General features: G+C 42.5%; 1 protein-coding gene across 1 annotated transcript in view; it reads right to left on the bottom strand.

The window, feature by feature from the left end:
• The window catches only part of ALK (ALK receptor tyrosine kinase), a 746,236-nt gene that overhangs the window by 328,532 nt on the left and 400,828 nt on the right, over positions 1-16,876 (bottom strand). The window contains exon 4 of the mRNA XM_055541746.1: positions 3,954-4,155. Coding sequence (XP_055397721.1) covers positions 3,954-4,155 — 202 coding nt within the window. The remainder of the gene's footprint in view (positions 1-3,953; positions 4,156-16,876) is intronic.

The raw sequence follows: 16,876 nt of genomic DNA, 5'->3' as shown, positions 1-16,876 counted from the left end.
TATGGTCCTAACAAATACAAAATACCCAATAAATGACTGTTCATTGAACTGACAATTGAATAGTGACATAGGACTTAAATTCAAGACTTTGATTCACAGAACATTATTATTATTATTTTTGCTGCACTGCTGTGGTTCAATTGAGCTCTTGCAGCAATGGGTAAAAACAATCTAGAGTCAGCCTGATGAGGTTCAGATGCCCTACACCCTGTCTAGTCAGTGACTTTGGGCAAGTTATTTGGCTTCACTGAATTTCCTCATCTGTGAGATAGAAGATAGTAACACAGTACCTGTGTTGTTGAGTATTAAATAAGAAAACACATTTAAAGTGCATAGCAGTGACTGGCATAATTAGTGTTAACAAGTTACTACTCAAGGGTGGGGATGGCCTTATACGTCTGTGAAACCCAGGACTTGGCACAGTGGCTGGAACATACACACGCCTGCCAACACTGACACATATGTGACAGGAAGCAAGTCCTTTACCCCTCCTGGCCTCAGTTTCCAACACTTGTGAACTGACATGGTGGGACCAGGTAAATTCTAGTGTTCCTCCCCACTCTAAAATGCTCCATTTCAGTGGTCTCAATGGGACAGTTTTGCCCCCCAGGAGACATCTGGCAATGTCTGGAGACATTTTTGTTGTCATAACTGGGGAGGTGCTACTGGCGTCTAGTGGGTAGAAGCCTTGGAAGGCAGGGGCCATGCTCAGGACAGTGCCCACAAGAAGAACTGTCTGGCCCCAGATGTCAATAGTATCGAGACTGAGCAAACCCAGATCCAGCTGGACGTGAACAGCTAGAGCTCTCTGAATTGCTGGAAAGGGCCTGTGGCCTGCAGCTTGCCAGGGTGCCCAGGGAAGCACCCTCAGGGCTGGCTCAGGCGTCTTTAATTTAAACTGGAATCACTCTTGCTTATCATCAAACTCCAAAATGACTCTGCCAGGACTAGCAGAGAACATTGTGGCACAAGACTCACGGAGCCCGGCCTGAGGCAAAGTCCCTAGGATGCAGGGGCAGCCCTACCAAAGCCAGGGTCAGTGGGCTTGCCCATCACCCCTGCAGCCTTTCCCCTGCCTCAGCTCCCTCCCTCCAGGGGACAGACGACGGGCCAGTGATCAAGGAGTCATGCTGGGAAGAAAATGCTTTGGCCTGCCAAATGGACACAGAAATGGCAGCCTCAGGGAAAGGTCACAGCCTCCTGCATTGTGCAGGACTGGTCTCCATGTTCTCACCACATATGGAGGGAAGGTCACCATTACATCCTCCCTGGATCTTCAAAGAAGCTGCTGCTGCTAAGTCGCTTCAGTCGTGTCTGAATCTGTGTGACTCCATAGACGGCAGCCCACCAGGCTCCGCCGTCCCTGGGATTCTCCAGGCAAGAACACTGGAGCGGGTTGCCATTTCCTTCTACAAAGCGTGAAAGTAAAAAGTGAAAGTGAAGTCGCTCCGTCGTGTCCGACTCTTCGAGACCCCATGGACTGCAGTCTACCAGGCTCCTCCATTCATGGGATTTTCCAGGCAAGAGTACTGGAGTGGGTTGCCATCGCCTTCTCTGTCAAAGAAGCTAGCTTGTCTCTTTTCACAAAGTTCCTTCACCTTCCATCTCCTCTTTCCCAAACTCATCGGTTCTCCCTGAATTCCTGCCGAGAGGCTATGGGTTTCCCAGAAAGAGGAGAAATGACCCAGAAAGACCCCCAAATGAAGAAAGGGGAGAACTGAAGTCTTGTTTAGGTTACTATAAATAGGCTGCCAATCTCCTCTCTGCCTCAGTTTTCCTGTCTGTTAAATGAGCAGAGACATTATTTTGCCAACAAAGGTCTGTCTAGTCAAAGCTATGGTTTTCCCCATAGTCATGTACAGATGTGAGAGTTGGACTATAAAGAGAGCCAAAGAATTGATGCTTTTCAACTGTGGTTTTGGAGAAGACCTGAGAGTCCCTTGGATGGCAAGGAGATCCAAACAGTCCATCCTAAAGGAAATCAGTCCTGAATATTCATTGGAAGGACTGATGCTGAAGCTGAAACTCCAATACTATGGCCACTTGATGCAAAGACCTGACTCATTTGAAAAGACCCTGATGCTGGGAAAGATTGAAGGCAGGAGAAGAGGGTGACAGAAGATGAGATGGTTGGGTGGCATCACCGACTCAATGGACATGAGTTTGAATAAACTCTGGGAGGTGGTGATGGACAGGGAGGCCTGGCATGCTGCAGTCCATGGGGTTGCAAAGAGTCAGACATGACTGAGCAACTGAACTGAACTGAAATGGGACCTCAGATGATAGTTATGAGCACAGGAAGATAAAGAGGGGATGGCTCTTTGTAAGCCCCCACAGTGAGTCACACCAAGGAGCAGTCCTCTTCCTGAGGATGCTGGACAGGGACCAGGCCCTGCTACTTAGGAAGCGCTGAAGTCCTGCGGCATTTGTCCCCTTGCACGCATGCATGTTCTCAGCTGGCATTTCAGGGAGACCCCAAACTCCAGGTCCCCCTGTGACATCAGTGAGTCCCTCTACCCGCTCCCCACTCCTCCAGCACTTTAACAGATTGAAAGCCTGAAGTCCCAGCAGCACCAGGCAGCACTCTCTGGACTCTGCCAGGCTTGGTGGGGCAGGAATGGTGAGCAGAAGGCAAAATAAACAGCTCACGGGGCTGGGAAAACACATACAGGATGGCACTGCAGCCGAGGCCACCACCAGCCCCACTCATGGATGGGAGACTTTGCCATCTGGTATTCTCACAAGAAAGGGAGGCCATGATGGAGGAAGGCGTGCCCACGGCTCACCCCTAACACCTGGCATTCCTGATTTCTTGGGAACACAGCAAGAAACACTTGGTGGCTGGGCCCCTCCCAGTCAGGCCAACGAGACATTTCTGAGGCAAGAAGATGCATGCGAGTTTCGATATGAGCAGAACATCCTTTCTGAAGCCAGGATTTCATTCCTGCTGGGACAGTAGTAGCAGTTCTTTGAAACACGAATAAACACAGATGGGCCAGTAGCAGGGGAGCAGGGTGAAGCCTTTCCAGAAATGAGTAAGAGGCTGGATAGTTTTATTGGAATGGTGGTAGGTAGGCTCTCCCCACTGACCCAGCACAGCATGGAGGTGGAGATGGGTAACATCGCTGTTCAGTTGGAGCCTCTCTGAAAGATACTTTCTTAGAGGGAAGTTAAGCCCTGTAAGCTTAGCTAGAAATGTGAGGTCAACTAGCACACATGCCTCTCTCACTCTTGTTGATTATCAGAGCAGGGACCCCTCAAAGCTGGGGTCTTATGGAACGAGAAGAAAGGCAAGCGCAGAGATTCCCTTGTTCAAGTTTGCTTCCCAGAGTCACTGCTTCTAGAGGCCTGACGGATCACTGAGGAAGCAAGTGAGTATGTCCAGGAAGCTTAAGTTCAATGACAAGGGTACTGGGTATGACATCAATGCTGTGAAGCCCTGCTGTGAAGCCTTTCTTGCTCCTCTCCTCGATCGGCACCGTGCGGCAGCCCTGATCTCTTCCACTGTGGGGTCCCGCACTGCTGTGGGACCGCTCAGGAAGCCACAATGGTTTGCTCTTTCCCTTCCTGCCAAAGTTCCTCTGGTAAAAACCAGTTTCCAGCATATTAAATTACTTTCATTTTGGCCTTTTAACACTCCCCTTGGCTGTTTTCTTCTTGGCTCCATCTGGACTTTGGGAAACGAATATCTTTAATACCCACTCATTAAATGTCCACTCTGCCAGCTGGTCCTCTGGCCTCTGGAAGGACCGCCAGCCTGGGCAGCCAGAGGGCCCCACAGATCAGTGCCCAAGACACCACCCAGGGAATATTAGCAGTAATGGCTCAATCTGGACCCTACCCGTTAAAGGACGATTGTGAGTTTTAAGTAGATGTCGTAGAGTCTGGAAATTTGTAGCCAAAAGCCACATCTCCATTCACATACTGGATTTGGGACACGGGGAAGGACTCACCCATGCTTTCCCGGAGTGGGTGCCAGGAGGATCTCTCTTCCAGCCTCGTTGTGGGGCAGCAGCTGAGCGACGTACCTGCCCGATGGCTGCAGGTGCCGATGCACCGAGACAGCCAGCCGGCAGTGCTCGCTGCTGCTCCTCATCCATGGGCTCAGGATCGTGTGCTTGGAGTTTGCCGAGGTGTTGAGGAGGAGGAAGGCACCTGCCAAGAGACACGGAGAGTGAGTCTGCATTGTGTCCAGATGAGAGGACCAGCATCAGCTCTGTGGTGGGATTAGAGAGACCAACGGCATTAGAGTCAGCGATGCTGGAAGCCTTCCTCCAGCCTCTCACCTTCTTCACACAGCCAATCTCTTCTCTGCTCTCTTAGGCTGTTTCTATAAAAAGTAAAGCCTGAGGCAAAGATAGTGATCTGGGACTTATTATCAGGCAGACTGAGCTTCTCACCTCAGCTTCCCTACTGACTAGTTCTGTATCTTATCTTTGAATCTCAGGTTTCTCATCTGTAACACAGACAGCCTAAGAGAGTCCCTCACTCCATATATGATCCCAGAGTGGAGCCAGGGCATCAGTTCCACCTCATAAACCTCCATGTGTGGTATCTCCAAACCTCACAAACCAGGACACTCTGGGGCATCTCAGGCCACCCAATGGGCCACAGTTTAAATCTGAGCTGACCTGAGTTCTCCATATGACACTCAAGCCAACTTCAGACTAAACTGATATCTGTTGGACAATTCAGAGTTTCTGAGGAATGTATGGGTTGGCTCCAGGCTCTCAAATAGTTATGACCAGTTCAAGATTTTCTTTGTGTAGCTTATTTTGGTCACTTATTTTGTAGCCAAGATCATGGCTACAGCTCTTTTGCTTACTAGCTAAGTGATCTAGAGCAAAGCATTAACTTTTTCTTATTTCACTTTCCTCATGTATAAAAATGGCATGGGAAGTGTTGGCCGAACTCAATAATCTTTTTTTTTTTTTAATAATCTTTTAAGACCCATTTCAGCCCCTTAGTCTATGAATCATGTGAATCTGCACTATTCTCCACAAAGAGAGCCCTACAAATCCATCCTGGTGCCATGTCTGTGGCAGAGTTTCCCTCTGGGGCAAGCCAACCCTAATACCAGCAGCACAGGCCAAGTGACCTACACAAAACCTGTATTTATGGGGATTACTGTTGGCATAAAAGCACAACATTATTTTATTGTTCCTGGTATTCCTTCTGATGCATTAATATCACTTGCCACACTTCTCCATTGAAGTTTTGGACCATTAGATGCTGCTCCTTTTGCAGTGAAAGCCTGTCTCATAAGATCCTTGATTTCTCCTGTGGGAATCAGCTAACGAGTGTTCAGCTTCTTTAACCACCCCCAGCACATAGAATTAGTCTCCTTCACAGATAACCCAATTTATCGAGTAGGCAAAGGAACCATACTTTTTGTTGATAAAGAATGATATGGAGGAAAGAAGAGGATTTCTACCAGAAGCTAAGTATTTCCAAGGACACATATTGTGTCAGGAATTTGGAGAGTTGCTATATTTTGGAAGTAGATAAATATGACTTCTAGTTACAATCAGGATGAAGTCAGCGCAAGACTGTTTCTGAACTGAATCAGGGACACGGGTCAGTACTGGAAACTGATCCCTCTGTAATTAGTGGGAAGTTTTCAGCATGGTGCACGGGCCTTTGAAAAGTGCTTTCTGACCCTCAGTAAATAATCTGTATTATTATCCTATTTTACCATGGGGATACATTCTTGTTATGGGCACAGAGGTAAAAAAAAAAAAAAAAAAATTAGAATCAAAGACTCATAATTAGAAAGCACTTTAATTTGATCCAATGTAATGCCCTTGCTTTTCTAGAGAAGCAGACGGGAGATCGGAAGTGGGAAATAACTTGTATAAAGTCTCAACTTGAAAGTCCAAACCAGATTCCAGGTCTCTAAACTCCTAATCAAGGCTCTTTCCCTTGCATCTTTCTTATTGCCCCACTGTATTCTTTATCCTAAAATGAAATGTAACCAGGGTGCCTTGTGGCCAGGTTGTATAACGCAGGAGCCGAGAGGGATGGGACAGGAGAAAGACAGGCAGATGGGTGCTGGACCAAATCCATTTGTTCATTGGCCTCTTTACTCACTCCTTTCTGCCCTCAGATTTCATTTATTGGATGCCTACTTTGAGCAAACATCCAAGCACTGGCTCTGCCCTGGGGACACAGACATGAGCCAGACACAGTTCTGGACTTCAAGGAACTCTAGGTCCCATAGGGGTGATGAGATGTCTGCACTAACTTTAATCAAAGGTAGAGGTTATAGAGTCATAAGACACATACAGACAAAGTACTTTGGGAGGCTCCACAAAAGATATTAGGTTCAGCTGGGAAGATTCATAAAGAAGATGATCTTTGAGCTAGGTCTTTAAAGGAGAGAAAAACAAAGATATTGGCAGAAATGACTATGCAAGATTTGAGAGGAAGAGGAGTCAAGGCAGAAATGCAGAAAATGTGTAGTGGCATTTGGATGCAGAGTGGGGCACATGAAGAGAAGGCTGGGAAATAAGGAAGGCTAGTGTGTGTGGACCAGACCACAGAGAACATTTCATTTCCAGCTGAAAATGTTCAACTATACTTTGGACAATAGGGAGCCAGAAAAGATTTTTGAGCAGGATAGGCACCTCATCAGAGTGGTGCTTCAGGAAGATTAATCTGGTATGGTGGGGGAGAGGCGGGATCAAAACTGACCCAACCTCCTCCTCCACCATCCGTCCACACCAGGCAAGGACAAGACTAAATGCAAATGTGATGTGTTTAGTATGTTACGTTGTAAGCAAAGGTGCTGTGTTAGGGACAACTCTGGGATCTACTGAGGCTTCCAACCATCTGTTCAGAGCAAGTGAGAGCCCTGGAAGTACCTCTGGGGCACAGTCTTGTGGCAGATACTTTGGGGTGCATTCTGAGCTTAGGATGAAGCCACACATGCCACATATAAGGGAGCAACAGTAGTGTGTCTGGGTCTGAGACCCTATGCTGGTATTTTTCGTTGGGAAAAAGTTGGATTGAAACCAGCTTTTTGAGCTACTGAGAGAAAGAATGCGGGCAAAATAAAAGAGGTGCTTGCCTTTTTTGTCAGTGAGCATACACTGATGATTGGGTATTAAAGATATTCGTTTAACCCCTGGGAAACTCAAGCTCCCAATAGGAGCAAATCGAGCTGAAGTTGCTGGGGCTTGGGGCTCATCCTCTCCACTGTCCCTCCCTCCTGGATGTGAAAACACATGTAAATTCTGTCCTTGTGATTCAGTACCTCAATAATGAGACTCTTTCAAAGCTGACTGGAAGATGGATTACTTTTCCAGTTCTAATATGTGAGATGATGTTTATATGAATTTTATTTTGTGCAACTGGACTATCAATAAGGGACTGAGCTTAAAGTATTTTCACTCTCAATAAAACTCTATAGTTGAGAGCTATCTCTTCATCAGCAGCTTTCCTATACCCCTAAAAAATAAAATAAAAGGAAAAAATACATTTCATAAGCTCCTTGGGATATTGTCAGTATAAATCTTTTAAAAAGTCAGTGAGAATTTATCTCTCCTCTTCTTCTTTCCCATTTCCTATTTATTTTGCTCAGAATAGCTTGGGGCTATGGGAAGGCTCCTGGGGTCCCTTCTAATTAAGAAGGATGTCCTGGCAGCTCACAGACCTTCTCCCAGAGTGGGCCATAGCGGGTGGAGAAGCAGATCAAAGAGCCCTGCTTACCCGGTGCCACGATTGTGGTTTCCTTATTACGTTATTGTGTTGATGTGTTCAATGATTAAATATGAAATGGTTATTATTTCTACCTCTGGTCACAGGCATAGGGATGTGTCACTCTCATCTAAGCCAGCAGGGCTCAAATTATGAGACAGAAACCAAGGGGCATGAATCTTGAGATCAGACAGACTCTTTTATATTCAGGCTCTATCTCTATTTCATTCTAGGCTTTAGACAAATTATTTAACCTCTTTAAACCTTAGTTTGCTCAGATTTAATATGGCTATAGCCTACCTCCTATGGCTGTCATGCAGATTAAATTGAATTGCATATGTGAAAGTGTACAGTATGTACAGTGTCTGGCCCCTAGTAGATACGTGATGAATGTTGATTTCCTGCTTTGAGGGGTGTCAATCTGGAGCTCCTTTTATCTATCCCTAAACTTGAAATCAGAAGGACCAAATTTCAGCCCTGGCTCTGCTACTACCAAGGTTTCTTTGTTTGTAAAATGAAAAGGTTGGATAGAATCTCTCTGAGGACCCTTAGAGCTGCAAACTGTCAGTAATTCTATCTGCCTGCCTAGAATATTATTAATCTAAAGGAAACATGTCAAGTCTCCAAGGCCCTAAGTCCTAAAGACTTCTTCTCCTAATTTAGCTCTCTGAGGCTTCTAAACCAACAGTTTCTATCAATTGACCAAATATTCTGTGGACTGTGATTCCCGGTTCTGCTTCCTCTCTTCTAATTTACACGAACGCATCTCTGCAAAGGGCTCCTGACTGAGCATCATTTGTTCTGTAGATGCTTTTGTTACAAGACTGGTACCACCTCTAAATGTTTCATATTTAACACAATGCTTGCCATATGGCAAGCACTCAATGACTAAAAATCAAAGTAATTTATACATAAAGCAAGGAGTCAAGTAGTTCAGAGTGGCTTGTAATAATAATAATAATAAAAACTATCCTCAATCATGCTCCTCACACCAAGTCCCAAAAATACTTTTAAGGAATTCTAATGTCTTTGGCCAGCTGCTTTCATGATTCTAGATATCTGGATCTAGAGTGTTATTTGTTGGTGCAACAAATTTAGGCTCATTAACATTGATGGTACAGTAAGAAAAATGATCCTATACCCCTTCTATTGGGTCGGTCAAAAAGTTCGTTTGAGTTTTTCCACACGATCTTAATAATTCTTTATTTCTTAAATCCCTTTTTACTTTTTTTTATTACTTTCCTTTTTAACTCTTCATGGCAAATTTATCATTTGTTCCATCAGCTTTACGCAGTATCACCTGACTCTCCTCCCTGGAAGGTGACGCCATTAGCCTTCCTGCTCTTCCACCTCCTAAAGCAGCTGTGTTTTCCTCTATATTGTCAAGGTTGTGTAAGAATGATTAAGTCTTGTGTTTTGCTTACAGGTTGATGCTAAAAGTTGAAAATTAATAACAGAGTTTTTTATATTGAAAACTATATACATATTTTCACTGCAGTGAACAAAGGTTATATTTATAAATGTCTTTATTGGTCCAGTAATGCATCCCATTGCACAGAGAATGTTTCTAATATCAAGATGAAATTAATATTCATTCTCTCTCTCTTGGTCTTAACATTGTCACCTGTCAAAATTGTGGCACATTATAATTTGCCTTATATTTGAACCAGGAGTCTCCTGTGCAGTTTGTTTTTCCAGAAATTTCTGATTGCTTTTCTCTTTTATTTATTTTCTATCTGCCTTTTGCACTATATCACTAATGCTTCTACAAATTCCTTAAAGAATCTCTCCCTTCTTCTCGAAGACCCTGACTTTATGTTTTTAATTTATACCAGTTGTTTTCTGGGCCTCCAGTACAGCTATTATTCTGGAATTTCTTTTCACTGAGTCTCTTCCATTAGTCCCACCATTCTAGGAAATTTCCTCAGGGGAAAACTTCTTTGAGAATCTTTGACTATCTCCAATATTTTTATTTTGTTTTCATACTTGGTTGATAGATTGTTTGGCTATAGTTTCCAGATTAGAAGTTTTGCTTCAGAAATTTAAAGGTCTAGCTTTAGTATTGTTGAGCATCTGTGTGACTGAGGTGAAATCTGAGGCTTGTTTTACTGTAATTTCTTTATAGTCAATCTGTTTTTTTTTTCCTTTGGAAGCCTTCAGGACCTTTCTTTAACACTGATGTACTTGAATTTTGGTACAATGGATCTAGGAATGGATCTCTATAAAAATTCTGCAGTGACATTTGGTGGGCTCTTTCAATCTGAAAATACATTTCTTTCTTTCATTTCTGGTAAATCTGTTTTATTATTTCTCTGATATTTTCATTGCCCAATTCTCAGTCTTAAATCTTTCTGAAGACATTTATCTTTCAAGTTAACTTTTTAGCTACTTTATCTTTGTTTTCTCTGGGGTCAGTTTTTTAATGTTGATATTTCTTTTTCATTCTGCTGGGCTATCACATGTAGGGTGGTCCTGGCTCAGCCCCTCGTATAGAAACAGGAGAAGCTAGGAGCACTTCTAGAAACTTCTTTACCCATAGTTAGTGCTTGCCCTTCATGTCAGCATTGGCTTGATGGACTGTGGGGAGCAGGCCACCCTGCAGCACCTGCTCCCCAACTCCAGCATCGTGGACTCATCTTCATTCTCTGCATGAGCAATGAACACTCCCAAGAGTAGCCCTGGTTTTCTAGGTCCACTTGAATTTTTAGAGAAAAGTCTTTGTTTCTCTCCCTTGTGGTTAGGTATCTTACTAATTTTTCATCTGGTAAAATGGGGTTGAAAGGAAGTGACCATATGAGTTAACACACCCAGAGAAATCACATTCTTCCTCCTGACTCTCATCCTTCCTTCCAGAGAATCACTTATCAGTACCCATTGTGGTGCTTCCCATCAGAGGAAGATCCCCTCCTCTGCTCCAAAGGAAGACCCCCTCCTCTGCTCCTCTGCTCATCTTATTTCCTCTGTCAGCAGCTTCCATCTCCTCTTTGTGTTCTAGAAGTCACTCATAGATCCCCTCCTGTTCTGTTTGCCATTCAAGGTTTATTCCTCCTTTGAATCCTTTATTATCACTTTAGTGGGATTACAGGAGAGAAGAAGACAAAAGTGTGCCCAGTCCACAATCCTGAACCAGAAGTCTCTTAATCATATTCTTTGCGTGAGAACATGAATAAACAAATGTATGAATGGACAGATTTCTATCTCAATAAATCACCTGATTCTGGCACCACTGGTTAATTGTCTATATTGAAATTAAACTATTAAATCATTATTTCAAGCTATTACTTGATCACGATACCATTTGTATTAGGTGGGGCCTAAGGAATAGCAGAAGTTTATTGGCTGGAATGTGGACAGAAGAAGTGCAACACGGTACAAGGTGTAGCATAGGGAATGATGCTGTGCCATCCCCCAGAGTATGTTCCACAGCACACCAGCCCCACAAGGTGTTAATAGGTATTATGGGAAAGCTCTGGGGTCAAGGAAGGTTGAGGATTATTGGGTTAAACAAAAGTAAACAGGCTCTTTCCTTGTGGGACTTCCTAGAAACTTAATATGCCAATAAGAGTTTTGACTCTTCAAGACTGAAACATAAAACAAAGATTTCCAAAACTCCTTTTGGCACAGAATCTTTTGCTATGGTGTATAATGCACCATAGAATATGCTTTGAAAACCCTACTCTATTCTATTTGTGCTCTAGAGACCATGCACAGAAAGCGAGAAAGGAAAAAAATCCATCGTGATAAGAATTAAAGTAGTATAAAAGTGAATAACATATCTCTACCATCTCTTAAACTGTAAAGCCCTGTTTGTATGACTTTCAAACTGTCCTCCCACCAACACCTAAGATTCTTGTGGCAGAATCATGCTTTTAGAAAGGCTCCTCTGTGTTACTACTTTGGTCTCTCTACCTGAGGATACTTAAAAATGCTACGTTTTATATCTGACTTTCAGAATGTCAGAGCTAGAAACAAACATGGTGGTCACATAGCTAGCCCCTTGCTCTAATGGGGAGAAAGCAAAAAAGCTGAGGACTTGCTCAAGGTCATACAGCAAATTAGTGGTGGATCTGGGACTAACAGCAAGATTTTTAGATCCTGTCCAGTGGAACACTCAGTATCTGCCTGCCCATGTCAGAGATCTATGATAGTATTTTTGGTCAAATGTTCTATGGCTTGGTCTCCAGCTGTCCCAGACACCACTTTCTTTCTTTTCACTTTCACAATTCTGAGGATCAGGCCCATCTATCTGACTGTCTCAGATCCAAGGAAATAGACTAAAGCCTGGGCAAGGGGCACAGATGACTTATCCTCTGGAAATCACTCTTAGGGGCTTAGGGTGGTCCTTCAAGTCTGGAAAGTATTTGAGGGTCTCCTCTCTTCATGTGGTCTTATGAAGTACCAAACCACATTGGGAACACTGAAAAAGTTCCTTTATTGTTTATTTTTCAAATTTGAGTTCTGCTACCCTATGTAATCTCAACTCAGATTTTAGGTTTTAGTTCAGAGTTTTGAAATATATAGGAAGGAATAGTTAAGATTGTCCTTATCACCATGCCTTGTTTAAAAATGGGATAATTTAGGAATCCAGACCTAGAGTTCTTGCTATTTAGCCCAACCGTTTCACCTTGCAGGTGAGGACATTGAGGCCAGAGGGTGAAGGGGTATGCCTGGGTTCCACAGCAGGCAGCTGAGCTATGTTAGGCCCCAGCTCCTCCAGTTCCAGACTGGTGCACCTTTACTGTCTCACACTGCTACGATGTCAAATATTCGGTAAAAGCTCTACTACCCTCCACCACCAGGACTTAAATGTACTGCTTTACTGCACCTTTATCAGGAAGCACTTGAAGAGAAATGGAATCGGTTTTTGAGGTCTAATGACAGAAAAACCAAGTGTGTTCATTAAGGGAGGAAAGGGAGGTAGGAGTTGATTTTTCTTAACAGTATTATTAATCTTAACACTATGAGTTCAGCTGTAGCCAAAAGTGGTAGTACACTTGCCTATTTGGTGGATTGCTGTAAACTACCTCTCTGGTCCAGGTTAACTGTGGCAAAAGTTGCCTAGAAATGGTAAAATATATTTATGCTTATGTGTATACATACTTTATAGTGTGTATATGTATGTATACATATATATATACACACACACACACGTGTGTGTGTATCCTGTATATGTGTGTATGTTCAGGTAGGCCCCATTTTAGATCTCTGATCCTGTTATAAAGAACAAATCTTTTGGCAGGGCGAGATACATACATTTTTTGTTTTTGTTTTTTTAACCCATAGGTTTCATTTAAGAAAAAAAAGACCAAAAATCTTTATATACTGCCTCTGTGTTCTGGGGAGTCAGCAAAAAAAGATAATAAAAGGCAAAGCAAATAAATAGAAGGAAACAAGCTGAAGTGCTGAGAAACCTCTTTTCCCTAAGAGCTCATTGTGGTAATCCTCAAAGAAGATAGAACAGCACTTGATCTGATGAGAGGGAGAAAGGAGAAGCCAAATGAAAACTAAACAATTGATTTAATTCAATGAGAAGCAGGAGGCAGGAGAGATAAAAGTATCTGCTGCTATCAGGGTTGTGAAGGGAGGAGTTAGGGGACAAAGTGCCTTTGGTGTAACAAGATCCACTTTAGATGGAGACAGCAGGAAATCAAGTTTTCCCTTTTCCATGTAGGTTCATAGCTCTGGAATCAGATTGTTCAATTTCTGCTTTAAGTCCCAGATGTTAGGGTATAAAAATCTTTCATGTTACTTTTTAAAATTTTGCTAAGAGGTATCAGATTTTATCACTTTATTTGTGTAGTTCATTGAATTTTTTAAAATTAAAAATTTTAAAAAGCAATTTTGGACCCATGTTCTTGTGGGAGTGTCACAGGATCTCAGCCTCTTGTAATAATTTCTGACATTCTGTGTGCTGTGGCTCTCAGACACCCCAGTGTTGAGGAAGGAACACAAACCCTGGGCAAATGCTGACAAGGGAAGGGAGGGAAGGGAAGTGAGGGAAGGCCACCAGGTCACCACATACCACTCTGGGAATGACCCACAGGGCACCAAGAAGCGGTCCCACCCAACTCTTTGTCCTTCAGAAGAGGGAACTGAAGAGGGAACTTACTTGCAGGAAGGTGAAGGAACTGTCTGAAGAGGGTTAGGCAGAGTAAAAGGGCTAGGTTGAGCTCTCAAAGGTTCTAGAATGATCTGGCTTTTTCTAACTGGTCTTCCCACTTCCCACTCACCCTCCCCCCCATACATTCTGCAAACAGCAGCCAGAGCCATCTTCTTAAATAGGATTTAGTTAGTCACACTCCTTCTTTTAAACTCTTCAATAGCTTCCCACTGACAATAGAATAAATCCAAGTTCCTTACTATGATCTACAAGGAAGGTCAGAGGGGAACCAACCTGTGGCAGATATCATAGGTTGGCTCACTTAGCACCCTCACCAACTTCCTTCTTTCTTGCCTTTCTCTTTTACTGAGACTGGAAGTTAAAAAACAATTTAACAGGCCTTCCTTACAGACCACTGACACAGTTCTAGCCTATGAAATGTAAGCAGAATTGTGCTTATAAGGTGGCCAGAGTTAGCTAATAAGAACACAGGACACTCAGTTAAATGTAAATTTCAGAAAAATAATGAATAATTTTTTCAGCACAAACATATTACATGGGGCATACTTATATTAAAAACATTATTTATCTCTTATCTGAAGCTCACATTTAACTGGACAGCCTATATTTTATCTGGCAAGCCCATGTTCTGGAAAATTTGGGGAAAACATTCCCTCTCTGCCTCTTTTTCTTCTTGCCTGGAATGTGGACTTAATGCCTGGAGGTGTGGTAGCTGTCTTGTGACTATGAAATGACAAGCATAAGCACACAAAATGGAAAGGTAACAAGCGTTGTCACTAACGGTGTTTTTGGACATTTGTACCATTGCCTGCCCAAGATCTTTATTTGGCTAAGCCGCTGTGGTGAGGGCTTCTGTTTTTACAGCTGATGCTCTGTGATCAGGGATCTTGTCTGTCCTGGGCCAGCTATCTAGTGCCTAACACAATGACAGGAACAGTACTCCTTCAACAAACATTTCCTAAATGGGCAAAGACGTTACACTTAACAAAAACACGGGTAATTCACTTATTTCCTTGTATCTTATCTAAAATAGTGTCATTCTTATTTATGTTAGGAAGAACATTTCCCCCCCCTTGAACTGACTGGTGGCTATAGAAGGAGTATTATTTGCAACACAAAACAAATAATTTTTTAAATGCCTGGAAGTTTGGACAATTAACGTCAGTGTTTTTCAAATAGTGGTTTGTAACCCTTTAGTGGGCCATGAAATCAACTTAGTGGGTCATGACCAGCATTAAATAAAAAGGATGAGAAGGAAGAAGAAAGGAAGAGGAAAAAAATGAAAGTAAAAAATATCCATATTGTAATTTCCCCATGGGAAATAATGGCTGCTGATCTATATATATATACACACACACAAAGTCACACATGTTTCTGTGTCCTATGTTGTTATATAAAATATATTTCTTACTGTGGGTTATGGTTAAAAATAATTGAAAGGCTCAATATGAGTATTGTTCACATTTCAAATGTTCATACATGGAAAGTATACTGGGCGGGTCTGTTCCCTGAGCTACCTCTCATTAGGTGGGTGATTTGGGCATAAGAAATCTATTTGGACAGAATTTTGTGATTTATAAAACTCACCCACACAAACAACTCTATAACAACTCAGTGAAACAGATGCTTTCCCAGTCGTGGCTGTTCCTGCCATGGCAGCCATTAGCCACATGTGGCTACTGAGTACTTGAAAAGAGGCTGATGAAACTGAGAAACTGAATTTTTCATTTTATTTAATTTTTAAAACTTTAAATTTAATTTAAAAATTAAATTTAGAAGCCAACACTTGATTTAGTCATTAGAAAAAACATGTTTGGAACAACTTGGGTATGTGAATCTAATTTTTCAATCATAAATTTTATGAAATACAGATCCACTATTTAAAATGAAAATTTAGCCTCAAATTGACATGTACTGTAAATATAAAGCATATACTGGATTTCAGTGATTTAGTACAGAAAAAATACACAGTATTTTATGAATAGTTTTATATTGATAACATGTCAAAATGACAATATTGACTATATTGAGTTTATATATTATTAAAATTAAGTTCATCTGTTTCTTTTTACTTTTTGTAATGTGGTTTCTGCAGATTCTAAAGTTACATGTTTGGCTCATATTGTATTTCTACTGGGCAGCACTGCCCTGAGGATCAAGTGTCTTTCCCTAGGCCACTGGAGGAGCCAAGTGCTTCAACCACCGTTATGATCCAGATCATGTGACTCAAAATTCATGGCTCTTTTTGCTAAACTACAAGTCACATTTCTAACAGGCCTCATTGTTACCTCTAAAAACAGTGGGGACAATAGGACAATATTATTGTCCTGAACTGTAGGACAATAATAATATAATGATGATGATGGCTAACATTTAATGTGTGCCTAAGTTATGACCAACCTAGATAGCATATTGAAAAGCAGAGACATTCCTTTGCCAACAAACGTCCGTCTAGTCAAGGCTATGGTTTTTCCATTGGTCATGTATGGATGTAAGAGTTGGACTGTGAAGAAAGCTGAGTGCCAAAGAATTGATGCTTTTGAACTGTGGTGTTGGAGAAGACTCCTGAGAGTCCCTTGGACTGCAAGGAGATCCAACCAGTCCATTCTGAAGGAGATCAGCCCTGGGAATTTTTTGGAAGGAATGATGCTAAAGCTGAAACTCCAGTACTTTGGCCACCTCATGCGAAGAGTTGACTCATTGGAAAAGACTCTGATGCTGGGAGGGATTGGGGACAGCAGGAGAAGGGGACGACAGAGGATGAGATGGCTGGATGGCATCACTGACTTGATGGACATGAGTCTGAGTGAACTCCGGGAGATGGTGATGGACAGGGAGGCCTGGCGTGCTGCGATACATGGGGTCGCAAAGAGTCAGACATGACTGGGCGACTGAACTGAACTGGACTGAACATGTCCTGGGCGCTAGGTTAACATTTTACAAGGTTTACTGCATTTGATTTTACAACAGCTTGGTAAGGTAGGCATGTGATTGTTATATCCACTTTTTAGATGAGGAAACTAAGGTTTGGAGATACCAGTTAATCTGCCTATCAGC

This window comes from Bubalus kerabau, chromosome 11 (genome assembly GCF_029407905.1).
Source record: "Bubalus kerabau isolate K-KA32 ecotype Philippines breed swamp buffalo chromosome 11, PCC_UOA_SB_1v2, whole genome shotgun sequence".
NCBI lineage: Eukaryota > Metazoa > Chordata > Mammalia > Artiodactyla > Bovidae > Bubalus > Bubalus kerabau.
Note: the sequence above shows the minus strand (reverse complement) of the source record. Positions and strands in the feature narration are given on the sequence as shown.